Source organism: Puma concolor, chromosome A1 (assembly GCF_028749965.1).
Source record: "Puma concolor isolate L17-30 chromosome A1, mPumCon1.1.hap2, whole genome shotgun sequence".
Taxonomy (NCBI): Eukaryota; Metazoa; Chordata; class Mammalia; order Carnivora; family Felidae; genus Puma; species Puma concolor.
In genome coordinates this window covers 108,611,157-108,636,441 of record NC_141667.1, presented here as the reverse complement: position 1 = coordinate 108,636,441, position 25,285 = coordinate 108,611,157, and the positions used below count along the sequence as shown (strand labels likewise).

At 35.2% G+C, this 25,285-nt stretch overlaps 1 protein-coding gene across 3 annotated transcripts in view; it reads left to right on the top strand.

The window, feature by feature from the left end:
* Positions 1-25,285, top strand: part of CWC27 (CWC27 spliceosome associated cyclophilin) — a 191,964-nt gene that overhangs the window by 9,721 nt on the left and 156,958 nt on the right. For all 3 annotated transcript variants that reach the window (XR_015248871.1, XM_025924134.2, XM_086700023.1), the window contains exons 3-10: positions 5,315-5,427; positions 7,942-8,085; positions 9,773-9,871; positions 10,506-10,609; positions 12,328-12,397; positions 20,228-20,307; positions 21,264-21,297; positions 22,548-22,702. Coding sequence is in view for 2 of the 3 variants with exons in the window: in XM_025924134.2 (XP_025779919.1) it covers positions 5,315-5,427; positions 7,942-8,085; positions 9,773-9,871; positions 10,506-10,609; positions 12,328-12,397; positions 20,228-20,307; positions 21,264-21,297; positions 22,548-22,702 (799 nt within the window). In the remaining variant the exon portion in view is untranslated. The remainder of the gene's footprint in view (positions 1-5,314; positions 5,428-7,941; positions 8,086-9,772; positions 9,872-10,505; positions 10,610-12,327; positions 12,398-20,227; positions 20,308-21,263; positions 21,298-22,547; positions 22,703-25,285) is intronic.

Here is a 25,285-nt window from a genome sequence, read left to right as displayed (position 1 = left end):
AAAGGCTAACAAGAAGCCTGAGAAGGCTAACTGAAATGAAGATACCCCCAAATAAAGTCAAGTTTTTAAAATATAATTTGGAGAACCTCATTTAATTCACTAATTCTGTTACTTAAACAAGTCATGATATGTCAAGATCTTTTAGCATTCATATCAGTATTTTTTTCAAAAAGGGATGATTTCCAGAATTAAAAAAGAAATAAGTACAAACTTGGGAAGGTGGAGCCAGATATGGCTCCCAACTAAAATGCTGTTCATAGCGGAAGTTCTTAGTCTTTTTTTTCCCCCAGCTTTATTGAGGTATTATAGACAAATAAAAATTGTATATATTTAGGTTGTACATGATTTTTTAAAAGGTGTACAAGTGTGTACTATACATATACACTGGAATGATTATCACAATCAAGTTAAGTAACGTATCCGTCACCTCACAGTTACGAGTGTGTGTGTGTGTGTGTGTGTGTGTGTGTGTGTAGTGAGAACACTTGAGATCTTTTTTCTTAGCAAACTGCAAGTATACAATACAGTATTATTAACTATACTCACCATGTTGTACATTGAATCCCCAGAAGTTATTCGTTTTATATTTGAAAATTTATCCCTTTTGACCAACATATCCCGATTTCTCCCACCTGCCAGCACCTGGCAACCACCATTTTACTTTCCAGTTCTATGAGTTTAACTTTTTTAGACTCCACATACAGAATTTGTCATTCTGGTGTCTGGGGGATGTCTTTAGTGTTTATAGAAATGAAAGATCTAGAATTACACAGCCTTACTCTTGGATTTCAGGTTTTGTGGAATAGTTAGGTGAATATTTAAAGGTGAGTGAAATTTTTAAAAAATAGGTTAAAAAAGAAGGAAAGGGAAGCTTGTTGCTTTTGATAGTTTTGTTGATTCCTCTGAAGTATGAGGAAGGAGTAAAATTTTAGGTTGGCAAAACAAAGTGGGAAGCAGAAAGAGAAGGAGTTAAGAAAATCAAATTTTTTATGCTTTATGTAACTATTAATTTCTTTATTTCTATTTTACCTCAGATTTACTCTTTAAGATCTATTCTTGGGGTGTTTGAGTGGCTCCGCTGGTTGAGCATCTGACTCTTGATTTCAGTTTGGGTCATGATCCCAGGGTCATGGATTGAGCCCCACATTGGGTTCCAGGCTCCAAGCAGAGCTTGCTTGAGATTCTTTGCTTTCCTTCGGCCTTTCTTCTCCACTTGTGCTTTCTCTCTCTCTTTCTCTAAAATAATAATTTAAAAAAAGTTAAAAAAAGGTCTATTCTTTATCAGTTATCTTTATCCCTTACCTCCTATTCTTTACAAGTGACCAACATAAGTATAAATTAAGAGGTTAACAGAAATATCTTTAAAAAACTAAAATATTCGTTTAAAAAAAATCCTAAGAGGCCAAAATAAACAGGGCAGACAGGAAACAAAAGGAGTTATAAATAAAAAGTTATTAATGATAATGTTTATAAAATTAAACACAAACACCAGATTCTAGAAAAATACACATAAATCACTTAAAAGTGCAAATGTAAATTTCTATATGGTACTCGGCAGAAATATAATTAGATAAAGTGTACCATGATACCCATACATTGTACAGCTAGAAATAAAAACTATAATGGCAAATACCGGAACCACAGAGGCCAAATAGGAACTTTATTTCATATTTAAGATACATGAAAATGTCTTTCTTCAATAGTGGAGAAAATTAAGGAAGATATTACCAGACATAATGAAATGAGAAAATCACTTTCTTCACAATACTTATGGAAATGATACATAAAAACATTTAAGAAGAAAGTCAAATAAACATTATTGCATGCCACAAAATCTATTATAGTACATAGTAAACTATAAAGACAACCATAAATGCATTGTCAGCTGTGATATGAATAAGTTACATGGAAATAGAAATGATGGATATGGAGATTTTGTAGAATTTTGAAATTTTAGCCATGGTAGATTATAAAATTATGGTGTAGAGTAATTATAGAAAATTCCTACTCAGTATATATGGTATTATAATTTCATTCATCCAACAGGAATATAATTAGGAATATAAAAAGGAAAAGCTTAAAGTAAAAAGCCAATATCACTAAAAGATTTAATAGGAAAAAGGAGTAAGATGGGTTATTTTAAAATTGGAAAGCACAAATAATAAAGATCTCTTTCATATCCCCCTTCCCTCACATCTAATAGATTTCTGAGTCTTATTCTAGAGAATTCTTAAGTATGTGCCTCTCAGTAGAAGTTACAGTCATGGTTTACTCTTGGGACAATAGTTGCTCCCTGTCCCTCCAGCCTTGTCACTTCCTTCCAGTCCATTCTCTATACTGGGAGTTTGATATTTTGAAAAAGCAGATCTGATAAAAAAAAAAAGTTGATTGGTTGCATATTATGGACCTAAAGGATTATTATCATTTTCTGATGTAGACTGGGGCATGTTGCATATTTAAACGAAATAGAATTTAAACGAAAATATTAAAGTTTGACCTCACATTTGTGTTGAACTTGAAAGTTTATAGATTGCCTCCACATTATCTTATTTAATCTTCAGAACACAGTGAATTAATTTATAATATTAATTTTATAATGAGAAAATTATGTGTACAGCATGTGGAGGATAGTTAATAATGCTGTATTGCATATTTGGAAGTTGCCGAGAAAGTAGATCTTAAAAGTTCTCATTGCAAGAAAAAGGAATTTGTTACTGTGTGAGGTGATGGATGTTAACTATAAGACTTATTATGGTGATTATTTCACAATATATGCAAATAGTGAATCATTATGTTGCCCACCTGAAACCAATGTGATGTTAAATGTCAATTGTATCCCAGTGATTTAAACAGAGGGAAAAAAAGAGGGGCATCCTTGTGGCTCTCAGTCAGTTAAGCATGCTACTGTTGGTTTTGGTTTAGGCTCAGGTCGTGATCTCACAATTCTGTGAGTTTGATCCTAGAGTTGGGCTTTGCGCTAGCTGTGCGGACGCTCTTTGGGATTCTTTCTCTCTCCTTCTCCCTGTCCCTTCCCCACTCGCATTATTTCTGTTTCTCTCGAAATAAATATAAAAAAATAAAAAGAGGGGAAAAAATAAATGGAGTTTAAGCTAGCAGCTAACAAAAGCCAAGACTCAGAACTCCTCCTGCATGCTGCATACAGCATTAACCTGAATAAATGGTTACTTAAGGGTATAGGAGAGATACTTTTAGACCTCTTAGTTTTTAGTTTCTATTTGTAACCAAGGAGCACTTGTTTGCACTGGAGACCTCTTGTGCACACAGCCCAACAACTTCACTGGGAGAAGGGTTTGAAAAAATCAGTTGTTTCTCCTGTCTACTTCTTCCTATCTATCCTCTATACTGGATACAGTTGTTAGATTACATATTAGATTTTTTAAAATATGGATTTTATATCCAGTTATATCTTGCAAATGTAAATAATTATGAGGGTGCCTGCAAGCCAGTATATTACAGTACTTTATGAATTATGATAAACCACATTCTTGTTTTGACTCATGAAGTGTCACTGAGTATCTATGTATAGGTACCTCATGAATTCTATCAGTAATTTTTCAGTACAGTGCCTGGCCCACGGTAGGCACTTGATTTGTATTTGTCATTATATGACTTAGGCTGTGTTCAGGTGCAAGTAGGAAAAGACTCCTTTCAATGTTATTTACATAATAAAGACATTCATAATCCTGTACGTCGACAAGAAAACTGATGTCAGGCAGTTCTGCAGGCTCAGCGAAGCTTTCAGGAAATTCTGCTTTTCCCATCTTTCTCTTTGCGAGCCTCAGTGTGTGACTGAGCTAGGCCTACACTCAGTAATTGACTCCACCTCAGTCTAGTCTGTTGCTAGTTGGGTTTTGTTTGTTTGATTTAACAACAATAATAGAGTCTGTTTATTCAGCACTTACTTCAGGGCTACACCTATATTCTACATAAATTTTCCTCTTGTACTCACCTGATTAGTTAATATAAGTTCAAAACTAGTTTGGGTGAGATAAAAATATTTTTTTTTTCCTTTCATTCAGGGATCTTTTATAAAAGAGGTGAAATGTACATAACATGAAAGTAATCATTTCAAAGACAATTCAATGATATTTAGTATATTTGCTATGTTACACAACCAGCACCTCTGTCTAGTTCCAAAACAGTTTTATTATCCCAAAAGAAAACTACTCATTAAGCAATCACTTCCACTTCTCCCCTCTCTCCTCCCCTGACAACCACCAATCTGTTTTCCATCTCTATGGATTTACCTATTCTGGATGTTTCATATAAATGGAATCATATAATATATGACTTTTTGTGTGTGGCTTCTTTCACATAGCATAGTTTTGAGCTTCATCTATGTTGTAGTGCATATCGGTATTTCATTCCCTTCTTTGGCTGAGTAATCTTCCACTGTATGTAAATACCTCATCTTGTTTATTCATTCACTCATTGATGGACATCTGGATTGTTTCTTCCTTTTGCAGTTGGGAATGGCACTGCTGTGAACATTCATATACAAGTATTTGTTTAGTACCTGTTTTCAATTTGGGGGGTGGATGTATTCATAGAAGTAAGATTAATGGATAATTCTGTGTTTAAATTTTGTAGAGCCATCAACCTTTTCCACAGTGCCTGTATCGTTTTACAACCCAACACGCAATGTACAAGACTCCAGTTTCACCACCTCCTCACTAACACTTGCTATTTTTCCTTTCCTTTGGATGATAGCCATCCTAGTGGGTGTGATGTGGTATTCATTGTGGTTTTGATTAGCATTTCCCTAATGACTGATGATATTGAGAATCTTTTCTTATTCATATTGTCCATTGTTGCTACTTCTTAATATAAACTCCCTGATTCAGTCAAACCCTAATTTTTGCCATTTTGCTCTCAACAACTTCTTTGCTCATGATTTACCTCACCGAGATGCCATGCTTCTCCCACATGCAACTTCTTTTCCTTGGTGAAGTCTCCCTCGTGATTCTAGGTTCCCGATAATAAGTACTATTAGGAGATCATATGTGATCTCTCTTGTATATTAAAAGCTTCCAAATAATATATTTATGTATAAACTGTAATGCAATTTGAGAGACTCCTGGAAATAAGTACAACACAACAACAGTCATGCTTTTTTGTAGAAATTGTGCTGTTTTGAGTAGGCATTTTATAATAAGTAGGGAAGAAAAGGTTTGGGTTTAGGAGCCTATTTAGCATTCTGGGGGGGGGGGAATCTTGTGACTCTAATTATATTAACTCTGATAGCTATATACTTCACTTTAGACTTTGCTAAATTATTTTAAATTTCTTTCAGCATATTATGACAACACCATTTTTCATAGAGTTGTACCTGGTTTCATAGTCCAAGGGGGAGATCCTACTGGCACAGGGACTGGTGGAGAGTCTATCTATGGAGCCCCATTCAAGGTGAGACTGAATTTTTATTGTTATTTATTTGCAAATCAATTTGGATTCCTTAATTGAAAATCACTGTGCCCCTGGTGAAAAAACTACATTTCACATTACTGCACAAAATCTGGTATTTATCACATGTTTGGGATTATAAGGGATAAGAGCAGCACTTACCCTATCAAGCATTCTTACAGAATTGTCTTATTGCTGACTTTTTTGCTAGATTGAATTCAGGTAGAGCTAATGGTGGTAGTGAGGAAAATGTGAGTCAGAAAAAAAGACTACGTAACATAATTCTTGATAGCTGACTGTATCTGATATCTACAACTCTGTAAATGTAAAAAGGTTTTAGAACATTTCATATGCCATTTTATTTTAAAATATTTTATTTAATACTGTATGGAATTTATATTAATCTGCTTGGACTGTTACAACAAAATACCACTGACAGGGTGACTTAAACAACAGGAATTTGTTTGTCACAGTTCTGGAGGCTAGGAAGTACGGATCAGCTGGCTGGCATTCAATTTCTGGAGAAGGTTCTCTTCCTGGCTTGTCAACGGCCGCCTGCTCGCTGTGTCTTTACATGGTAGAGAGAGTGAGCTCTGGTGTCTCTTCCTCTTTTTATAAGGACATCACCGCTATTGGATTAGGGCTTCACACTTATGACATCATTTATCCTTTATTATCTCTTCATAGGCCCTGTCTCTAATACAGTCACACTGGGGGTTACAGCTTCAACCTATGAATTCTGGGGAGACACAATTTGGTCCAATGCAGAATTCATTCTTAATTGTGCACAGTAGACCCCTGTAGTGGAAAATGCATTACACAACAGGAAATCACAAAGGGACAGAAGAAAGAATTAACATAAAAAGTGTTAGAAAAAAGTGTATTAATCAAAAATAGGTCAGTGATGGGGCACCTGGGTGGCTCAGTCTGGTAAGCATCTGACTTTGGCTCAGGTCATGATCTTACGGCTCAGCTTGTGAGTTCTGAGCCCCGCAGCAGGCAGGCTCTGTGCTGACAGCTCAGACCCTGGAGCCTGCTTCAGATTCCGTGTCTCCATCTCTCTCTCTCTGCCCCTCCCCTCTGTGCGTGTGCGTGCACAATCTCTCTCTCTCTCTCTCTCTCTCTCTCTCTTTCTCTTTCTCAGAAATGAATAAACATTTAAAAAAATTAAAAAAAGAATAGGTGATTGATTTGTTAACTGCCAACACAGAACTAAAAAGAAAAAATGAGTTAATGTCCTAGTTAAGGTTATAAATCACAGAGGGTTCAAGTAAACACTAAATGTTGTTGTTTTTTTATCTGATGGTGCTAATATCATGTTCTTTGAATGAGTAAACATCATTAGTTCTTAAAGTAAGAGAATTTTTGAAGACATCATGTTTTTACTAATGAGATAGAGGGTCTGGAGTTTCTTTTAATTTTTTACTGGGTCACTGTGTGATTCTTGAGAACAACACTTGAACTGCTTGCTTTAATTTCCAGATGATAATGGCCTTAGAAAATGAGGAATGGTTATAATAAAAAAGTCTCAAATGTCACTATAAAACTATTTTGTATTTTACCAAATTGAGATGTCTCCGGATTTTGGAGCTTCCATCTAGTAGGAAGCATTCCTTTATTCTGTTATTCAGTGTAACAGAATAGCTCTTTTTGACAATTTCCTTCTAAATTGAGATTTTTGCCTATTATGTCCAGGTAATATGGTTACCTTGTTAAGTTTTTTAGTTAGGTCATTTTTCATGGGGTATACAGAGTTAGAACTCTTTGAGTTCAAATCTTTGACAATTATTTATTAAGGAAAAATAACTTTCTTTCTGAAAAGCATTGATTACATAACATGGCTATATTATAAATGAGTCTAGCATCAGGCCTGGAATGAAATTCTGTTAACGGAGAGACTAATGTAGGCTATGGAGCCCTCCCATAGCAAGAAATTCACCTTAGAAAGGCTTGCTCTTGCTCTTTGGAAAACTGGCAAATGGGACCAGTGCTTGTTCAGAAAAGATTTAACAAAGACCTGTAAAAAACAGAGTAAAACAATTTATAGTAGTTTCCTTGAATTAAAAAACAAGAAGAAAGCAATTTTTTCATGACCTTTAGAACAGAGTGGGGAAGGGCAGTAGTTGAAGACTCTGTCATGATTCAAAGGTAGGTTTTTTTGGAGAAAAAAATAGAAGGTTCTAAAAAGTTAGATTACTTTGAGGGATGTGAAGAATAGGGGAATGAGTTTGAAATCACTTACCCTTTGAATGTCTTCTTCTGTGTAAATATGGGCAGCTTTCCCATAAAATAGGCTAAATTTGTGGTTGTGTATATTTAGAACATACTTCCAGGCTAGTGAAGTCAAGTTTAATAGCATCGAGGGAATAAATACTGGATTTGCTTATACTTGAAAATCAGTTAAATAAAACTTTAGCATTTTTGATTAGAAGTTGTATAGAACCTTGTTTACTGACTATGAAGGTCCTTATAACTGAGATCATTCACTAAACTTTTTTTTTTTTTTTAATGCTTCAGGATGAATTCCACTCACGGTTACGTTTTAATCGGAGAGGGCTGGTTGCCATGGCAAATGCTGGTCCTCATGATAATGGCAGCCAATTCTTCTTTACACTGGGTCGAGCAGATGAACTTAACAATAAGCACACCATTTTTGGAAAGGTTTGTGTCCAGTTATCTTCAGCTTCTATGATACATATGGCCAACTTATCTAGGAGTTGCCCTCATAAAAATATTCCCTGGGTTATTTTTTTATTATTTCTAAAAATGGTGGAATATATCCCTTTTATAGTGAACTATGAAGGACCATCTGAACTTTATGTGTGTATGTTTCAAATAAGTCATTGATTATAACTTTAAAATTTTCCTTTTTCTAAAACATACCGATGGTATTAGCTACTGCATCACTCAGCTAATATTATTTCTACATTCTTAGAAACCTAGGCATTATCTAGGTAACAAGATTTAGTAGTTTTAAGTTTTCCTTAAAGTTTAAAGTGGAAATTGTGTTAACATTAAAACTTTTTACCTGAAATACTACTTTGAATAGGAGCTATTTAATCCTGCTCACGTTTAGCATCATATGAGGGAATATCATTTCCGTAGAATTTTGAACCGTTTTGTTTAAAGGAGGATTCTGACCGTTTTGTTTTCTCACTTTCTCTTCTAATTCCCACATTCCCACATGTGTTAAGTCTTAGGCATGTTACACATCCCTAGTGTATCAGCTCCCTCTGCTGGTTCAGTAGGAATGGTTTCCCCACAGCCTAGATGAGACTGGATTTTCTGATGATGAAGAGGAAAAAACAAACTGAGCACAACTGGAAAACTGGTATTGCTTTAAAACTCCTGAGAAATGTTGAATGTAAGGACTCATGCTGAAAACATGTAGTACAATATTGTTGCTTAAAACTTAACAACATAGCTTAAGAAATAAGCATTGGCACATTTGAACCACTCCAGCACAGGTTATCTGATGTTCAACGATTTTCCTTCCTGTTATTAAAAAAAAAAGTAACAGCATATAATAAAATGAGATTTAGGTTGTCATTGTGAACCACTTTTTACAATTGCTATTATATACCTTTCGCACTGGAGACAAAGTATAGCTGAGTGATGAGAATTCAGAAAGGCCAACACTGTCGCTGTGTAACTTCTTTGAATCTCAATGTTCTTCTCTAGATAAGGAGTATAAGGCCCTGTATTTAGGATGTTTATGAGGATTAAACAAGATAATATCTGTAAAGCACTTCCACGTGTTCTTATTTGCTTGTTCTGCCCAATTCTAAAATCTAAATTTATTATTTTTTTTAATGAAAAGTTGTCATTCAGTAGGAGGTTACCTGGCATTATATTTTTATTTTTAATGAAAACTGATATTATATATATATATATATACATATATATATATATATGAAATTTCATAAAAATGTTAGCAAGGGATTGAACTCCATTTCTCCTTTTCCCCCTTAATATTAAGATGAAATTACTTTATTTGCATTATTACTACATATGCTCCTATATAAAAATATGAAATTTCCTTTTAGTTACTGAAAAAAATATTTTCAGAAGTCTTCCTTTATTTCAAAGATGAATATAGGGGCGCCTGGGTGGCTCAGTTAAGGTCCAACTTTGGCTCAGGTCATGATCTCGCGGTACGTGGGTTCGAGCCCCACGTTGGGGTCTGTGCTGACAGCTCAAAGCCTGGAGCTTGCTTCGGTTCTGTGTCTCCCTTTCTCTCTGCCCCTCCCCCGCTCACGCTCTGTCCTCTCTGTCACTCAAAAATAAATAAACGTTAAGAAAAATTCAAAGAATAATTATAATAGTTTGCAGTTTTCTTATCTGATAGGTTACAGGGGATACAGTATATAACATGCTACGGCTAACAGAAGTAGACGTTGATGAGGAAGAAAGACCACGCAATCCACATAAAATAAGAAGTTGTGAGGTAGGAGCATGATTTCTAAGATACAGTGCTTAATTGATCATTTAAAAGAAACTGATTATTAGTATTTTAAACTAATGGATGGAGGCTTTATACTAAATCAATAGTACAACTCCGATTTTATCTGTGTAATTTAGGTGCAATTTCTGATTAAGAATTTTTTTTTTTTAATTGAAGGTTTGACTTCAAGGATGAGACTTTAGCTGATAATCCAATGCATGAAAAGCTTGATTTACAGTGGAAAGTTAGAGGAATTAGACTTACTTAGCTGAATGAAGTAACTTCCTAAGTAATTTAAGAGTGATCCTTCATTGAGGAAGCAAGGTCCTTAAGAGCATTTGCTTTGGGGTCAAAACCCTTGAGTTTGTCTTCCTTACTAGATATTAAGGTTTCTTGAATATTTTTCCTCTTTATAAAATAAGGATAAAATACACTCTACTTAATTGCACATAAGATTATTGAGAGAATACGATGGGACCATGTAAGTGGAAGCACTTTATGTAGTATATATATTAGACTTATAATAGTTATGTGAGCAAAAAATATAAATGCTAATGTCAACATAATTAAATATTGGTCTTAATTTTTTGTGAAGTTTTAAAAAATGGAATAATGTTTTCAAAATATTTTTTCATAGGTTTTGTTTAATCCTTTTGATGACATCATTCCCAGAGAAATAAAAAAGCCAAAAAAAGAGAAACCAGAGGAGGAAGTAAAGAAATTGAAGCCCAAAGGCACAAAGTAATCATAATAGAAACATTTTTCTTCAGATTGAAAAGCTGAAGAATTCATTTAATTCATTTTATTTCCTTTTGTAACAACTGTCTACTAGTGAAGGGGGAGGCCAGTGTGGGCCAGGAAGATATCTGAATTATGCGGTTTTTCCTAAAAATTCATTTCTTATATTTAAAAACTGTATATAACTTGAACTTAATCTGAAGAAGTATTGTGTCAGCTGTCTATATGAAATCTGTATTAATAAACAGATAAATATTTATGATCACTATAGCAATTATTTATATAAATGAGTTGAGAATTTTTGTTTTTTTTACTAATTTTTCAATTAATATATGCTCAGTATAAAGAACTTGGAAAGTAAAGTATGAATGATATAATGACTGCATGGTTACATAATTTTTCGCTCCTGTGTTGGAGTAAATAAGTTTCAGTATTTTGTCAACAGTATTTTTCACATTATTAGTTTTGTCTATTTTGTAAAAATAGATATCAGAGAGTCAGATCTCAGCTTAATCTTTTAGTGATTTCCAGCATCCATATTAGTTATTTTATTTTATTCCTAAGTGAGAGATTCAGACAGTTCTGAGTGTAATCCTGCCTCAGTTTATAAGAAGCAAAGTATGTTAATATTTCTGAGCCCCAGTTTCCCCATCTTGTAAAATGGAGGTTATAATTACAACACCTGGTTGTTATGAAGATAAAACAAGAAGAGGAATTTGAAAACACCCAGTGGTATGGGTATTCAATACATATTTGTTTCTTTTTGTGACATCCTACAATATAAGTTAAGTCACTTTTATAAACTGTCAAATATGAGCCACTTTAATAAGCAGTTGATGTCTTGTGGCAAAATAAATTCTTATATAGCTATATATTTGCTCTCCTATTTTTTGATTCATTTATTTTGAGTAGTTTATCTCTGAGTGAAAGGTCACTGTCACCATATTCAGATACAGTATTTCATCACTATTATTTATCTTGGCAACAAGCCTGAAAGCTATGTGTTTTTGTTTCTTGTTTGTTTTTAATTCATAGCAAATATCTTAGGGATGATTTGGTAGTCATTGATTGCATCTAGGTTTTGAAAGAAAATTCCTCTTTGTTGCCAAATCTTTTATTTTTCCAATACTTGAGAGAGAGTTTTAATAACTTATTATTTATCTTCCTTGAGATGTCTTTAATTTGAAGCCTCAGAGAAGACAGTTTCTTCTTCCCCATGGGCTCTTTTTTTGTTAAGATTATTGCTTATATTTTTTTTATTTGACAATTTTGCATAACTTTTATCAGTTTTTAAATTTTAAGACCTATTTTGGAAGATGCTAGATTAATTGCTTCCCATTTGTAGTGCTCTTGGGGCTATATATTTATTAGTTTTTCAGAAATCTCCATTTTGTTAACCAATATTTATATATATAAAAAAGCTTAATTATTTCTGTCATGCTTGACTTAGTATACTTAATGGTCGTGCTCAGGATGGATTTTAGTCATTAGTTTCATCTATTATGTGAAGTATCTATGGTCTGAAGCCAATGCCTTAACATTATGCTGAAAATACAGATCCTTAGTAGATTTCTGCTGAATCCTAAGTCATATTAGATACTGCTGAATGGTCAAAATGTGTTTCTTCTTGTATATTCTATTCTATTGCTTTGAAAATGCAATAAGTTTTGTTTAATTTTTTCTTAATTTTCTTTTTTCCTTTCTTTTTTTTTTTTGATAAGAAATTTTAGTTTACTTTCATTTGGAGAGGAAGCTGAAGAAGAAGAGGAGGAAGTAAATCGAGTTAGTCAGGTACAACGCTAAGTTGCCCTTTGTTCTGAATTATAAAAGGTATTTTTGTATCTCCTGCTACATGTGGCACAGCAAGTTTTTCATAGTACACAGTCAGGAAGTGTTCGTCGAACTGATTTGTAAAATGACCTGTTGTTAGTAATATTTACAACTCCTGAGATGATATGCCCTCTTAAAATTGTAATTTCCTGGGGTTTTTTAACTTGGCTTTTTTTTTTTTTAATCAGTCAGAACTAGAGTTAAAGAATGACTCAACTTTGTGATTCAGATTTTAATTGCTATTTAAATGATTTGCTAGATGATAATGATTATGATCATTGTTATAATAAATAGTGACGGACCAAGGTCTTACATTCATTTTAATATTATCTATCTATATATTATTAATGTCATTAATTCTCATCACAGCCCTTTAAGATACATATTATCATTATCCCCATTTCACCCATAAATAAATTAAGGTATAGATAGATTATAATTTGCTCACACAACTAGTAAGTAGCTAGAGCTGGGATTTGAACCTATGTCTGCCTCAGTATAAGATACATGTATTTGGATTATATATTGCCTCCTGGCCTTTGACCCTACCAGTGCTTCCATTAGGCCTATAAGTATCATTTTCCTGAATATCACTTTTATCACAGTATACATTGTGAACACCTATGGTGCCTTGCCATTATTTAGAGCAGTGAATCTGTTAAATATACCCCAAGAAAATCATCCTAAAGGGTTTGTACTCCCAAAGATTCTGGTATGTCTTCCCACGGATGATGAAGAAATTATGGATATTTATTTAGAGAATCAAATTGGGGAGGGATGGGAAGGATGGAAGGAAGGGGAGGGAGGACTGCCTTTGATACAGCAGTTTGGTACATTATAATAATAGTGGAGGGTTGAAATGCAGAGTTTTTAAAAAGGGGACAATTCCTGTTCTTAGATCTGTTTGTAAAGAAAACCATAATGCCTTTAAACCACTCTTCTGTAAATAGATTACCTTTTTGCAGTGTTTAAAAAGAAAGAAAGAAGATTAGTGAACATGGAAACCTAAAGGATTAGGTTCAAAGTTTTATCATAGTAATTAAAATTCTATAACTTAGCACTGCCTTATTTGCTTAGAAATAGTTACCTATTTCTAACCAACAGTAATGACAGCATTGATTTAAAAGCACATTATTTTTACCCTTGTTTTTAATTCTTTATCCATATACTTCCCTCATCACTTTAGATCCTCTCCCCTTTCTCTCTGCCCCTCCACTGCTCATGCTCACACACACCTCTCTCTCTCTAAGATAAATAAACATCAAAAAAAAAGTTAAAAAAAGAGAAATGTTCTGGTCATAATTTTTGTCTTGCTGTCTTCAGTGTCCTTGAGTGATATGTTTGATACCATGGATTCAGCTACCACCTGTATGCTAATAATTCTGAACTCTAGGAACACAGCCCAATATTATTTCTGGGCTATTATCCCACATTCTTGATTTTTTCTCTAGGAAACATCTCTACTTCAGGTGTCAAAGTTAAATACATCTTTATATGAAAACCTCCTTTCTTTAGGCCTGTTCAGTATCATTGATCACTCTGGCACCCCAGTATGTCTGAAGTTATCTTCTTTAGATGTCAGAGCACTAGTTTTGCATTATTCATGATTCAAATTTGTGCCTTATTAAAATGAAAGATATACTTCATGTCATGATCCTGTGGGTATATTTGTAAATGGACAAAACCACAGATGTCAGATCTGGAAGTTGCCAGGAGTCCCTTTCACTGATGTTTTCTGAAGATGTCAAGTTTCCTTACATACCCATGCCTTCCCCACAATACCCCCACTCCTGTTTCTCGTTTTGTCTGGAGTGTCTTCTCCGTCATTTGACTCCACTAGATTTAGCTCCACTATAAATAAATATTTATTTTATGTAATCTCTAAAATGGCCATGTGATATAGATATTATTCCTATATAAGCAAAGAAATCAGTACTCAGAAAGGCTAGGTCACTGTGCAAGACCAATGTAATTAAGAGGTAGTAAAATCAGAGTTTTGGTCTTAGGTTTCTATAGCCATTTAAGTCTCTAATACGATTCAAGTGCTCAGAAGCTGCTCCTCCCAGCCGAAGCCATCTAGAAGGCTGGTGGGAAATTGCATTGGTGGCACAGCATTCTGGGGTGGAAGGCAGCTCAGTGCACCTGGCCCCCTGCTGTTGCCTAACTCCCACAGGGTCCTGGACATCAGGCTGAGCAGCCTTGGAGACAGAGCCAGGGTAGGAGAAAGGAGTTCTTCTATCATTCTTTTTGTCAAATTAAATTTCTAGTCTGAAGTAAGTTTTGTTCAGTAAGTTTAGGATTGACTTTACTAGGAAATTAGTTTGAATTTTTTCTATTTGTAACAACAGTATGTGTTACATGTTTAAAGCATATCTTCTGCTGCTGCTGCTTACTATTATTGTACATAGTAAAACAAACAAAATGTTTAATTTACACTGAATATCGTGAACTTGATAAAAGCAATTTGTGTTTGCTACAAGGTTGAAATGCAAAAGGAGAGCACTGCAGATAGTGTTGTCTTGCCCTTTATGTTTGCTCTCAAACCTGAAAAACACTTCACACAGTGGAAAGACTAAATTCGTTCCTTTTTGCCAAGAAAATTGCAAACCACAGTCCATTATCAAATGAATAGTATAGGCCTAGTATTGTGTCATCATATTTCTCTCATCTGACTCTGTGCTGTGTGATAAAATTATCAAATGTTTGTTTCTGACCCTCAAATCTGTATCTTTTAGTTGGCTTATTCTTCTTTTCACCAGCTGCCTACTGGCCATCTCTCTCTATTTGAATATCTTACTAGTAACCCAAGCCCTAGCCAAGGCTTAGTTCATTATCTTTGTTTTCCAGACTTCTCCCTGTTCTGTGACTTCTTTTTCCACTCCCTGGTATCAGTATCCTCTAAAGAAAAATTTTAGATTCCGGTGTTTTTCTTACTTTTTTCTCTGCAAAACCAGTTTGTTGTAGTATTCTACCAATTTTTCATCCATAACATATCTTAAATCTATTTTTCCTTTTAATTTTTTTTGCTACTACCCTCATTCAGGCCTTCATTTCTAGCCTGGGCTGCTGCCTTAGTCTATAGACTGGTCTCCCAAGTTCTTACTCTTTATTCTCTTTCACTCAGAACAGTTTTCCTGAAACCCTGAAACCTCTTTAAGATGTCACAGTTACACTCTGTTAACTCTAGAAGTAAGGCCATGATCCCCCTTTACCAATTCTGCCCTTTGGTCTAATACTTCTTCTTCTTCTTCTTCTTCTTCTGTTTTTAATGTTTATTTATTTACTTTGAGGGAGAGAGAGAGATCGCAAGCAGCGGAGGGGCAGAGAGACAGAGAGAGAGAGAATCTTAAGCAGGCTCTGCACTGCCCAGAGCTCCATGCGGGACTCAATTTCACCAACACTGAGATCATGACCTGAGCTGAAATCAAGAGTCAGACGCTTAACTGACTGAACCACCCAGGCGCCCTTGTCTAATACTTCCTAAACCATTTAAAACCACTGGAAAATAGGTCCAATACTTCCTTAAAAATTAAAAATTACATTCCTACACCCCATTTCAGACCTACTGAATCAGAATCTCAAGGAAGGGGCCTGAGAAGCTGTACTTTTAATGAATTCCCTGGAATTCCTATCAGGGAAATGTAGGAAACACTGTTAGCAGACCTGAACTATTTGCTGTTCTACATAAATGTTTTGTATTTTCTTTTCTGTGTGTCTTTGTTCACGTTTTTCACCTGCCTGAAGTCCTATCCCATTCTGGATGTCAAAGTCACACTTATTTTCAACACCTAAAATACCATCTTTCTAAATGTCTTTTCTTAATTGTTTCTTTTTCTGATCTAACCTTTGCTTCTCTTGTGACAGTTAACATTTTCCTTTTAATAACATCCATTTTGTTTTATTATACAAGAAATATGTGACTATGTTCTCACTGTATACTACTCAAACATTATACCCTTTTCTTTCTTCTATATTAAGTGTGTAGAGTTCTGGGCTGTGGGCTCTTTGATGGTAAACTGTGTCATCTTTGAGTGACAGTAGTTGGAGTAGAGATAGCATGGATTTGGGATCATACACACTCATATTGGCACTTTGCTTTCCACTGATACTTTGTGACCTTTACTTAGTCTCTCCGAGCCTTACATCTCCTCCTTGTAACATGAAAATACTCTGAACCATTTAGATTGTGAAATAAGGACGTGGGTAGTCATTACTTCGATACAATATGCAGTCTTGGAAAATGTTTTTGAAAGTCAAATGTCTTAAACAGTATACTCTATGTTATAATCTGTATTATATTCTCAGAGAGCTAAAGAATATCAAACAGTCTCTAATATGATTGTGAGTATTATTCAGACGCTGCTGCCCTCATGTTAAAGCAGTCTAGAGGGTTGGGTTGGCAAAAAACTTCACCAACAATTTGGGGTTGGAAGCCTTAACTCCACACAACTGCCCTAGTGCTCTTACTGAGCACTCCCTGGGGCTCCTGGATCGTAGCTTGAGCAGCCTTGAAGGCATCCTGTACATCATGACCCACCAACAACCCATTCTCCACATGGGAATGGGTCTCGGCACACTGTGCAGAATCTTTGGCTTACTGAATTTAGCTATTTGGTCTGTTTATATAATGGAGACATGAATAAGTTTAGTTTGAGAAAATACAACAACAATAAAAAATCATTGCAGGTTGTTGACTTAGAGGAAAGGAAATTCTCTAGAGGGCATGAGACAAACTCTAGAGCCAAAAAAAAAAAAAAAAATGGAAGTAGATTTTATATATTTTCCTTTTGTACGGTTCTTCAGACTTTGAGAACTGTTCCAATACAGTTTACCTTTGGGGTTAAATGAGACCTTGCTAAGAAAAATGAATGCTAGCCTGAATATTGGAAAAGTATGACCAATAGATAAAAGTAAGACTTACTGTTTTTAAATGTATGTAATAATTAGAACCAAAGTCAAGTTAGTGTCTTTTACAATGACCAAGAACAATTTTCAGTTTCACTGGATGGATGAAATTAAATATTTCTAGAAGTCTTGAAAATAATTGTTTCATTATTCATTTGCTTATCAAGTTCATTGACTCCACAGTGTGTTAAGCTTTATTCCAGAACCTGTCTAACATCACAAGTTAATAATGCTGAAGTCTGAACTGGGGCTTTGGGGTTTTACTTTATGTGAAAGTAGAAATAAGATAGAACCCCTCTGGTTTATGGATTATCAGTGTGGGATTACAGAGACAACTTCACCCCACTCATTTATTCCTGACAAAGTACCTCTCCCACATGGGTTAGCTTTCCTTCATTATTTATTTCAGTATCTTTCTATTACCTGATAAAATCTCTTTTAGAATAATAGAATTTTACAGCTCAAAGGGATCTAGTCCAACTTCCTTCCTTTATAGATGAGGAAACTGAGACTCTAGTTAAGTTACTTGCCAGACTGACTTCATTTCCTTTTTGATAGGATTGCATGATAGGAGGATGCCATAATAACGTATCTTGAGTTCTGGAAAGCATACTGTCAGAGTCTTGTGGACAACACGAGGAAATGTGATCTGGGAGATATTATAGTCAGATGGGTTTATAGTTGATTGAATACTTCTGCCCAAAGAGTGCTTTGTTGTCAACCTGTGCATGATTATTTGAAGTAGGAAGTTAAAGTGGAATAGGAGTACACGTAAATTCTGTACTTGAACTTAATGCAATCAGCTGAATAGGTATAAGACTTTATAGGCCATAAGTCCTAGTTGAATTATGAAGAGTAAGATCTCTGAATAAGGAATTTAACATTCTTTGCATTTGGGGGGATCACATTTGCAGCATTTTGTTCAGTTCAGAACACATTTAAGAAGGATACTGACAAACCAGATGCATTCAGAGGAAGGGAGGATCTTGCGGAGGATGGGGATGAAGCCAAAAACCATTGCACATGGAGAATGCTTGACGAGCTGGATATACTTTGAAGATGTAAAAACTAAGTGAAAATGTGGTCCTAGGCTTCAAACATTTGGAGAGTTTTTATCTGGAGGATCCCTGCCTTTGTTTTACTTTCTTAAATAATAGTTTTATTCAACTGTCCGTACTGGTTTAAAGTTTACTCCCAAATCTTTGTGTCTAATTTAAAAACAGATGTCAGAAACTATTTTTCATGTGAAAGTCTACAATCAAACAAGCAGTTTTCAATGAGGCAAGTTAAGTGGTAGTTTCATTATAAAGGTATCTCAATAGCTAGATTTAAAAAATAGTGAGTAAACTGTGCCACATTCACAGTGATACACATAGCATTTCTCTCACTGCAAGATATGCTAACATTTTTACCTCAAATCCCAAGTTATAAAAAGACTCTTTTTCTCACCCATAAAAAGTTACATGGATGGACAAATATACCACTTTTGAGAATAAAATAAGAATGCTTTGTCCTATTCTCATTTATTCCAAGAAATTAAAGTCTCCCAAAAGCTTGGATCTGGGGGTACACACAGCATGAAGACTGCTGCCAGGCCTTTTGCACAGAAGTTGTCAGAAATGTTGAACAGTCTAATTTACAAACTGTTCTGGCCTGATTAAATTGTATTAAACTTTACTTGTCCTAGTTGTTTATACTTAACTAGTTTTAAAAAGATGTTAATATATTTGTATTCATCTCATATTTCTGCTGCAACTAATGACTATCAATTTAGTGGTCTGAAGCAAAACAGATTTTATATGGTACATTTCTGGGGTCACAGGTCCAAAACAGGTTTCCCTGGGCTACATACTGGGGTATTGGCAGGGCTTCCTTCCTTCTGGAGGTTCTGGGAAGAATCTCTTCCCTTCACTTTTCCACCTTTAGAGCTCATTTGCATTCCTTGGCTTGTGGCCGCTTCCTCTAGCTTCAAAGCCAACAACAGCCCATAGAGTCTTTCTCATGCTTTATCATTATGGGATGGACTCTCCTGCCTCCCTCTTTCACTTGTAAGGACTCTTGTGATTACATTGGATGTACCCTGATAAACCAGGATAATCTCCCCATCTCAGAATCCTTAATTTATCCACAAAGTCCCTTTTGCCATGTCAGGTAACATATTCACAGGCTTTGAGGACTAGGATGTGGACATCTGTAGGGGGTCATTATTATACCTACCAATCTCTTTGTATTTAAACTGTACTCTATTCACTATACCTAATAGCAGACATTGCTTGTAGTTTGTTTTAGTTTTAGAAGGTAAAACTAGGACTGGTTGGATGGTTAGAAGTTGCACGTGGATTTTTTCCCCTCCAATTAGAAAGAGAACTGTCCAACAAGAGAAGACTAGAAGAATTTAAAAAGGGTGGTGTGTGTGTGTGTGTGTGTGTGGTGTGGTTGTAAGCTCCTTTCAGGTGTTGAGATACTGGTTAACTAGTCAGCAGTGATGTCAAGGAGATTCCTGCTTTGGGTGAGAGACTAGATTAAGTGGCATATGAGATCTTTATTTTTCAACTATTAACTCTGGTTCTGTGCTAAAGGTCAGAGAATGTGATCGGGTTCTTCAGAGAAACAATACATGTATATGTGCAGTTCTGTGGTAACTTATTTTGAAGGATGTATCATTTTTTGGAAGAAAAGGTGTTTTTAAAATAATATTTTCTGTCAATGCAAGAGTTAGCTTCTTACTTATAAAGCTTTAATTTATGCTGAAAATTTCAGGAACATATATCTTTTGCTAGCCACATTACAGCAGTACTAGATTTTATGTAAATTTGTTAACTTGCCCTTTTGGAAGACTATTTTATTTCTTCCTCACTTATGATTATATCATATATTTCTTCCTAGAGCATGAAGGGAAAAAGCAAAAGTAGTCATGACTTGCTTAAGGATGATCCCCATCTCAGTTCTGTGCCAGCTGTTGGAAGGTTAGTATGCTACCAATGTGATCTCAAATCCTTATTTTCTGGCTCAGATATTTTCTCGCTGCTTTGTGACAAAATGCTCTGTTCTCTTAAATCCAGTTTTTTCCACTCAGACAAAAAACAAAAGCATTTTGGTGATGGAGATAGTAGAGGTTCTAGTATAATGGAGGGAAGCACACTGGCCTCTTGCACTCATCTTACTATCTATCTCTGTTGAACTAATTAAATTTAAAATTAAGTGCTAAACTTTTAAATCTTGGGATAGTTTGAATAGGAAACTGTTTGCTTTTTTTTTTTAAAGTTTAATGTTTAATTCAAAGTTGCTTTGAAGCATTTTGTACCAGTTGGTATGATGAGTAGACAAATCAGAGTTGAAAAGTTTTGTGAAGTCACTGTATTTTAGACCAATTCATTGAGTATTTTTTTCTGACATATTTTAGGAGTTAACAGAAAACTCTCTATCTTTGTTGCTTCTCTCTGAGAAGGGAGGATGTATAACTGTTAAATACAACTGCACATGATATTGGGACAATGTCTCAAATGGGGATTAAAACACTATTGTACTGAATTTAGCTTGTGTTACAAAATTCTATTTCAAAAAAATCTTTTCTTAATATCCTGGTAGTTTAAGGATTTGGCCTTTTCAGCCAGAATATGTCAAGCCAATGGAAGAAATTGTTTTCTCAACTCCTCTGTTCATAAAAATATCACTATTGGTTGTTATTTGCTTTTTTCTGTTAATTCTAGTGAATTTTTATATGTGCTAATTGGGCATACTTATTATTCTATTTGTAAAAATGAATCTCTTTTAGAATGTTTCTGTTTACTCTACAATGCCATTCTGAAATTCCTATATTTTGAACTGTTAATCCCAGCAAAATATTCTAAATTTTGATTAGTGAATAATTTTATTAGTTTCATTTTGAAGGTAAACTTTACTTGCTTTCATTTTTTTGTAGCGAAAAAGGTGATGCAGCAGGAGATTCAGCTAATGTGAGTCTTAATCTTACTATAAATATAGTTTGAACAATTAAAAAAATTTTAAAGATCTGAAAACTAAATCATTTATTTTGATTGAAGTATTTCCTTCCAAGTGTGCATGTAGATGTGTATTTCCCTACAAACTGAAATCATACGTATATGAATTTCTAGCCCATTTTTCTCCCTCTCACTACTAGAATACTCAAAATTCTGATGTCATTGATTTTATTTCATTGTGTTAAAAGTTTAAATGTTGGGGTGCCTGGGTGGCTCAGTCGGTTAAGTGTCTGACTTCGGCTTAGGTCATGATCTCACGGTTCGTGAGTTTGAGCCCCGCGTCGGGCTCTGTTCTGACAGCTCAGAACTTGGATCCTGCTTCAGATTCTGTGTCTCCCTCTCTGCCCCTTCTCTGCTCACAGTCTGTCTCTCACTCTCTCAAAAATATGTAAACATAAAAAAAAAAAATTTTTAAACAAAAGTTTAAATGTTGATGCGTGGGCATCCTACACAGCGTATGGGAAAATGCTTAGATCAGTCATTTATAGCAGTATTCCTTAATGTACACAATTCAGAAGATTCTCGTTCAAGACTATAGCGATCTTTATTAATTGTATTGGCTATTAAAGCTGATTATAAAAAAGACCTAAAGGAGGTGTAAGAGCAAGCAGTGCAGGTGCATAGAATTTGGGTGTTTCTGAATGGAGAGAATGCCAGCGCTAAAGCTGACTGGTGTTGCTGGCCTGGAGTTGTAGGAGATTGTGTCAGGGAGTACAGACTGTACAGGGTCCTGAGTGAGTTGAGGGTCCCCTGGAGGATTCTGAGAAGGGGAGTAATTGCTGTGACTTCAATTATAGTAAGAAATCTAAGCTTCTCCACCTTCTCCTCATCTACTTGAATTAATCTCTGGTTGAGGTCGGTATGCTGGCCAGCTGCCTGCAGAAGTTACATTTCCCCTGGGAAAGAACAGGAATGTGGACAACACAATACCCTGGGTGATACAGAGGGAGCACGGCCTGTGCTGCACGGAGGGGCTGTGTGTGAAGGGAGCAAACACTCCTTACTCAGGTATCCCATACTGATGTAGTTGGCCTACAGCAGACCATACGGGTATTCCCGCCTGTAGCAAATGCTTCGAGTCCTTACTAATTTAAAATAAAAAAACAAAACTGGCTTAGAATGCAATGTGGACAGTCGGAGATGGATTTCTGGTGGTGTGAGGGGATGTGGGATGCCTAGCAAATACTGCATTTCAATTTCTACAGGATGGAGAATATGAAGGTGCAGAGCATGATGAATATAGTGATGGTGATGGGAAGAACCTGATGAGAGAAAGGATTGCAAAAAAATTAAAAAAGGACACCGGTGCAAATGTGAAGTCCACTGGAGAGGGAGAAGTGAAGAAGTTGGTTACCCGCAGGTGAGTCAGTTATGGTGCTTCCTGGTGTCAGTTGTCTTTCTCTCCTTCACTCTAAATTAGTATTGAGTCCTCTCTTCCACTTCTTTTTTAGAACACTATTTTCATAATGTTTGATAGATATGCCAGTTGTGTGTTAGCCTGTTTGGGGGCCTAAAATACAGTTTTAAAGTACTTACCGCAATGGTCCCTCGAGTCAAATTCCTCTTCATTTTCTCTCTAATCTCTTCTTTAAAAGCCCCTACAAATTTCTATATGTGGGGCAAGCAATATATTAGTTAGATGCAGAAGGCCGTGTTTGCCTAATACCAATGCAAGCAGTAGAGTAACATATAGAATGAAAAGCCAAGTCCTTAGATTTAGGTGAGTAAAATATGTCACAACTGGTTATGAAAGTGTGCGGGCCTGAAAAAATTCTTAACTATCTTTTCAACTCTGATTTATACCATATACCCCTCCTAATCTCTGTCAGAAAAGAAATTTCAGCAAATGTCTGATAGTGAAGAGTTGTTAAATTTTGTGACTCAACACTATATTCTGAAATTCAACTTAACTGAAAAACTCTCCTTTGTGATTTTATTATTCAACTTTATGGTATACATTTTAAATAATACTGCCTTAAAAATGTTTTCTGGGGCGCCTGGGTGGCGCAGTCGGTTAAGCGGCCGACTTCAGCCAGGTCACGATCTCGCGGTCCGTGAGTTTGAGCCCCGCATCAGGCTCTGGGCTGATGGCTCAGAGCCTGGAGCCTGTTTCCGATTCTGTGTCTCCCTCTCTCTCTGCCCCTCCCCCGTTCATGCTCTGTCTCTCTCTGTCCCAAAAATAAATAAATGTTGAAAAAAAAAATTTTTAAAAAAAATGTTTTCTTTGGATCGCCTACATTTGGGGATAAGATGGGTGTAACTACATATAAACAACATTCTTATTTTTTTTTTTAAGTGTATTTATTTTGAGAGAGAGACAGAGAGAGTGAGCAGGGGAGGGGCAGAGAGAGAGAAAGAGAGAATCCCAAGCAGGCTCCACACTGTCAGCACAGAGCCCGACGTGGGGCTGGAACTCATAGCACTGTGAGATCATGACCTGAGCCAAAACCAAGAGTTGGATGCTTAGCTGACTGAGCCTCCCAGGAACCCCAGCAACATTCTTATTTTTCTGCTATGTTTCTCCACTTCATATAGAAAAACTTAAAAATAAAAGGCATTTCTCTATTGGCACTGCTTCGGTTCCTCAATTTTTTCCTTCATGTAACCTGAAAAGTAATTGTCAGCAATCTCCACTGATGGCAATAAACCCTTATATTCAGAAATCGTACTTAAATATAGTAGATTAACATTGGGCAACTATTGACAATGTTTTAGTGATCATATATGAGCTTATATATCATATCAAGTCTGTAACCTTAAGTCAGATTATACATACAATCAAGGATGCTTTTTCTCTCTCATTTTCATTCAAAACATGCATTTTCTAATTTTTAAGAACTATGAATGTGGTACAGGTTAGGCTTATAATGTGACAAAAAATGCATTTTGAATTTTTAACAGATGAAACAAATAGTTGTTATGCTTAAGTGCTTAAGTCCTCAATTCTCCTGTCTTACTGGCTTTAATACAAGTTGCAATATTTATACACCCTGTAATTAATATAACTTATAATTTAGCAGAGCTGACTTTTCTTTAAGTACTAAATAAAGCTTATTTGGCAAAATTTGCCTTAATAAATAGTGAAAACACCAAAACATCTATTTTTAACTGTTCCCCTCTTCCTCCAGATTTTCAATATTGACATCCTCCTCTCTCCCTCCTTCATCTTACCTCTCCTGCCCTCAAAGAGAAATAAAAGAAAAATAAGGAGGTCGGGATAGAGAAGACAGTACAGGATTTCAAAGGGAAAATACAGTTTTTCACTCTTACTTAGAAATTTCCACATTTGTCTCATGAACACTTATTTTGCGTACAAAAAAAGTCCAAAATTATTAGTTAGTTATAGCAGCTTCACTATAGTTTAACTCTCAAGTTAGTGTTATGTTAAAAAAATAAAAGGGTCAATATACTGGGACTGAAATAATTTTATAAGGAATAAAATATGATATTTAAGTATTTCTGATGTTTTAAAAAGATATGTGCTGGTAAAGATTTAAATCAGTGTCTTTCAACCTTTTCAGTACATTGAGGTCACCTAGGAATAGGCCCCACCTCTGACTAAGTCTGTCAGAAATTTTGGTACGGCATCCTAAGGTTAAAAACGCACTCTAGGAAAAATAAATAAATAAATAAAATAAAATAAAATAAATAATAATAAAAAAAAAAGCACTCCAGGTTATTCTACTGAGCACCTAAGGTTAATTTTAAGTTTGGGCTTAATTGGCGCTGGTCTTTTGGAACGTCCTATTTTAAAGTTGATTGTAAAGAATTATTTTTTTGCCTGTAGGTGGAGCTCAACTGCTGCAAGTTAATCCTATAAACCAAATTCAGCTGTCTGCCCTATTTTTTAGCATCCGTGTAGGGATTCATAATAAAAGACCAAAGGATAAAATCAGACGTAGCAAGCAGACCAAATAGTTAGAAATCGTTGGTTTGTTGTGAT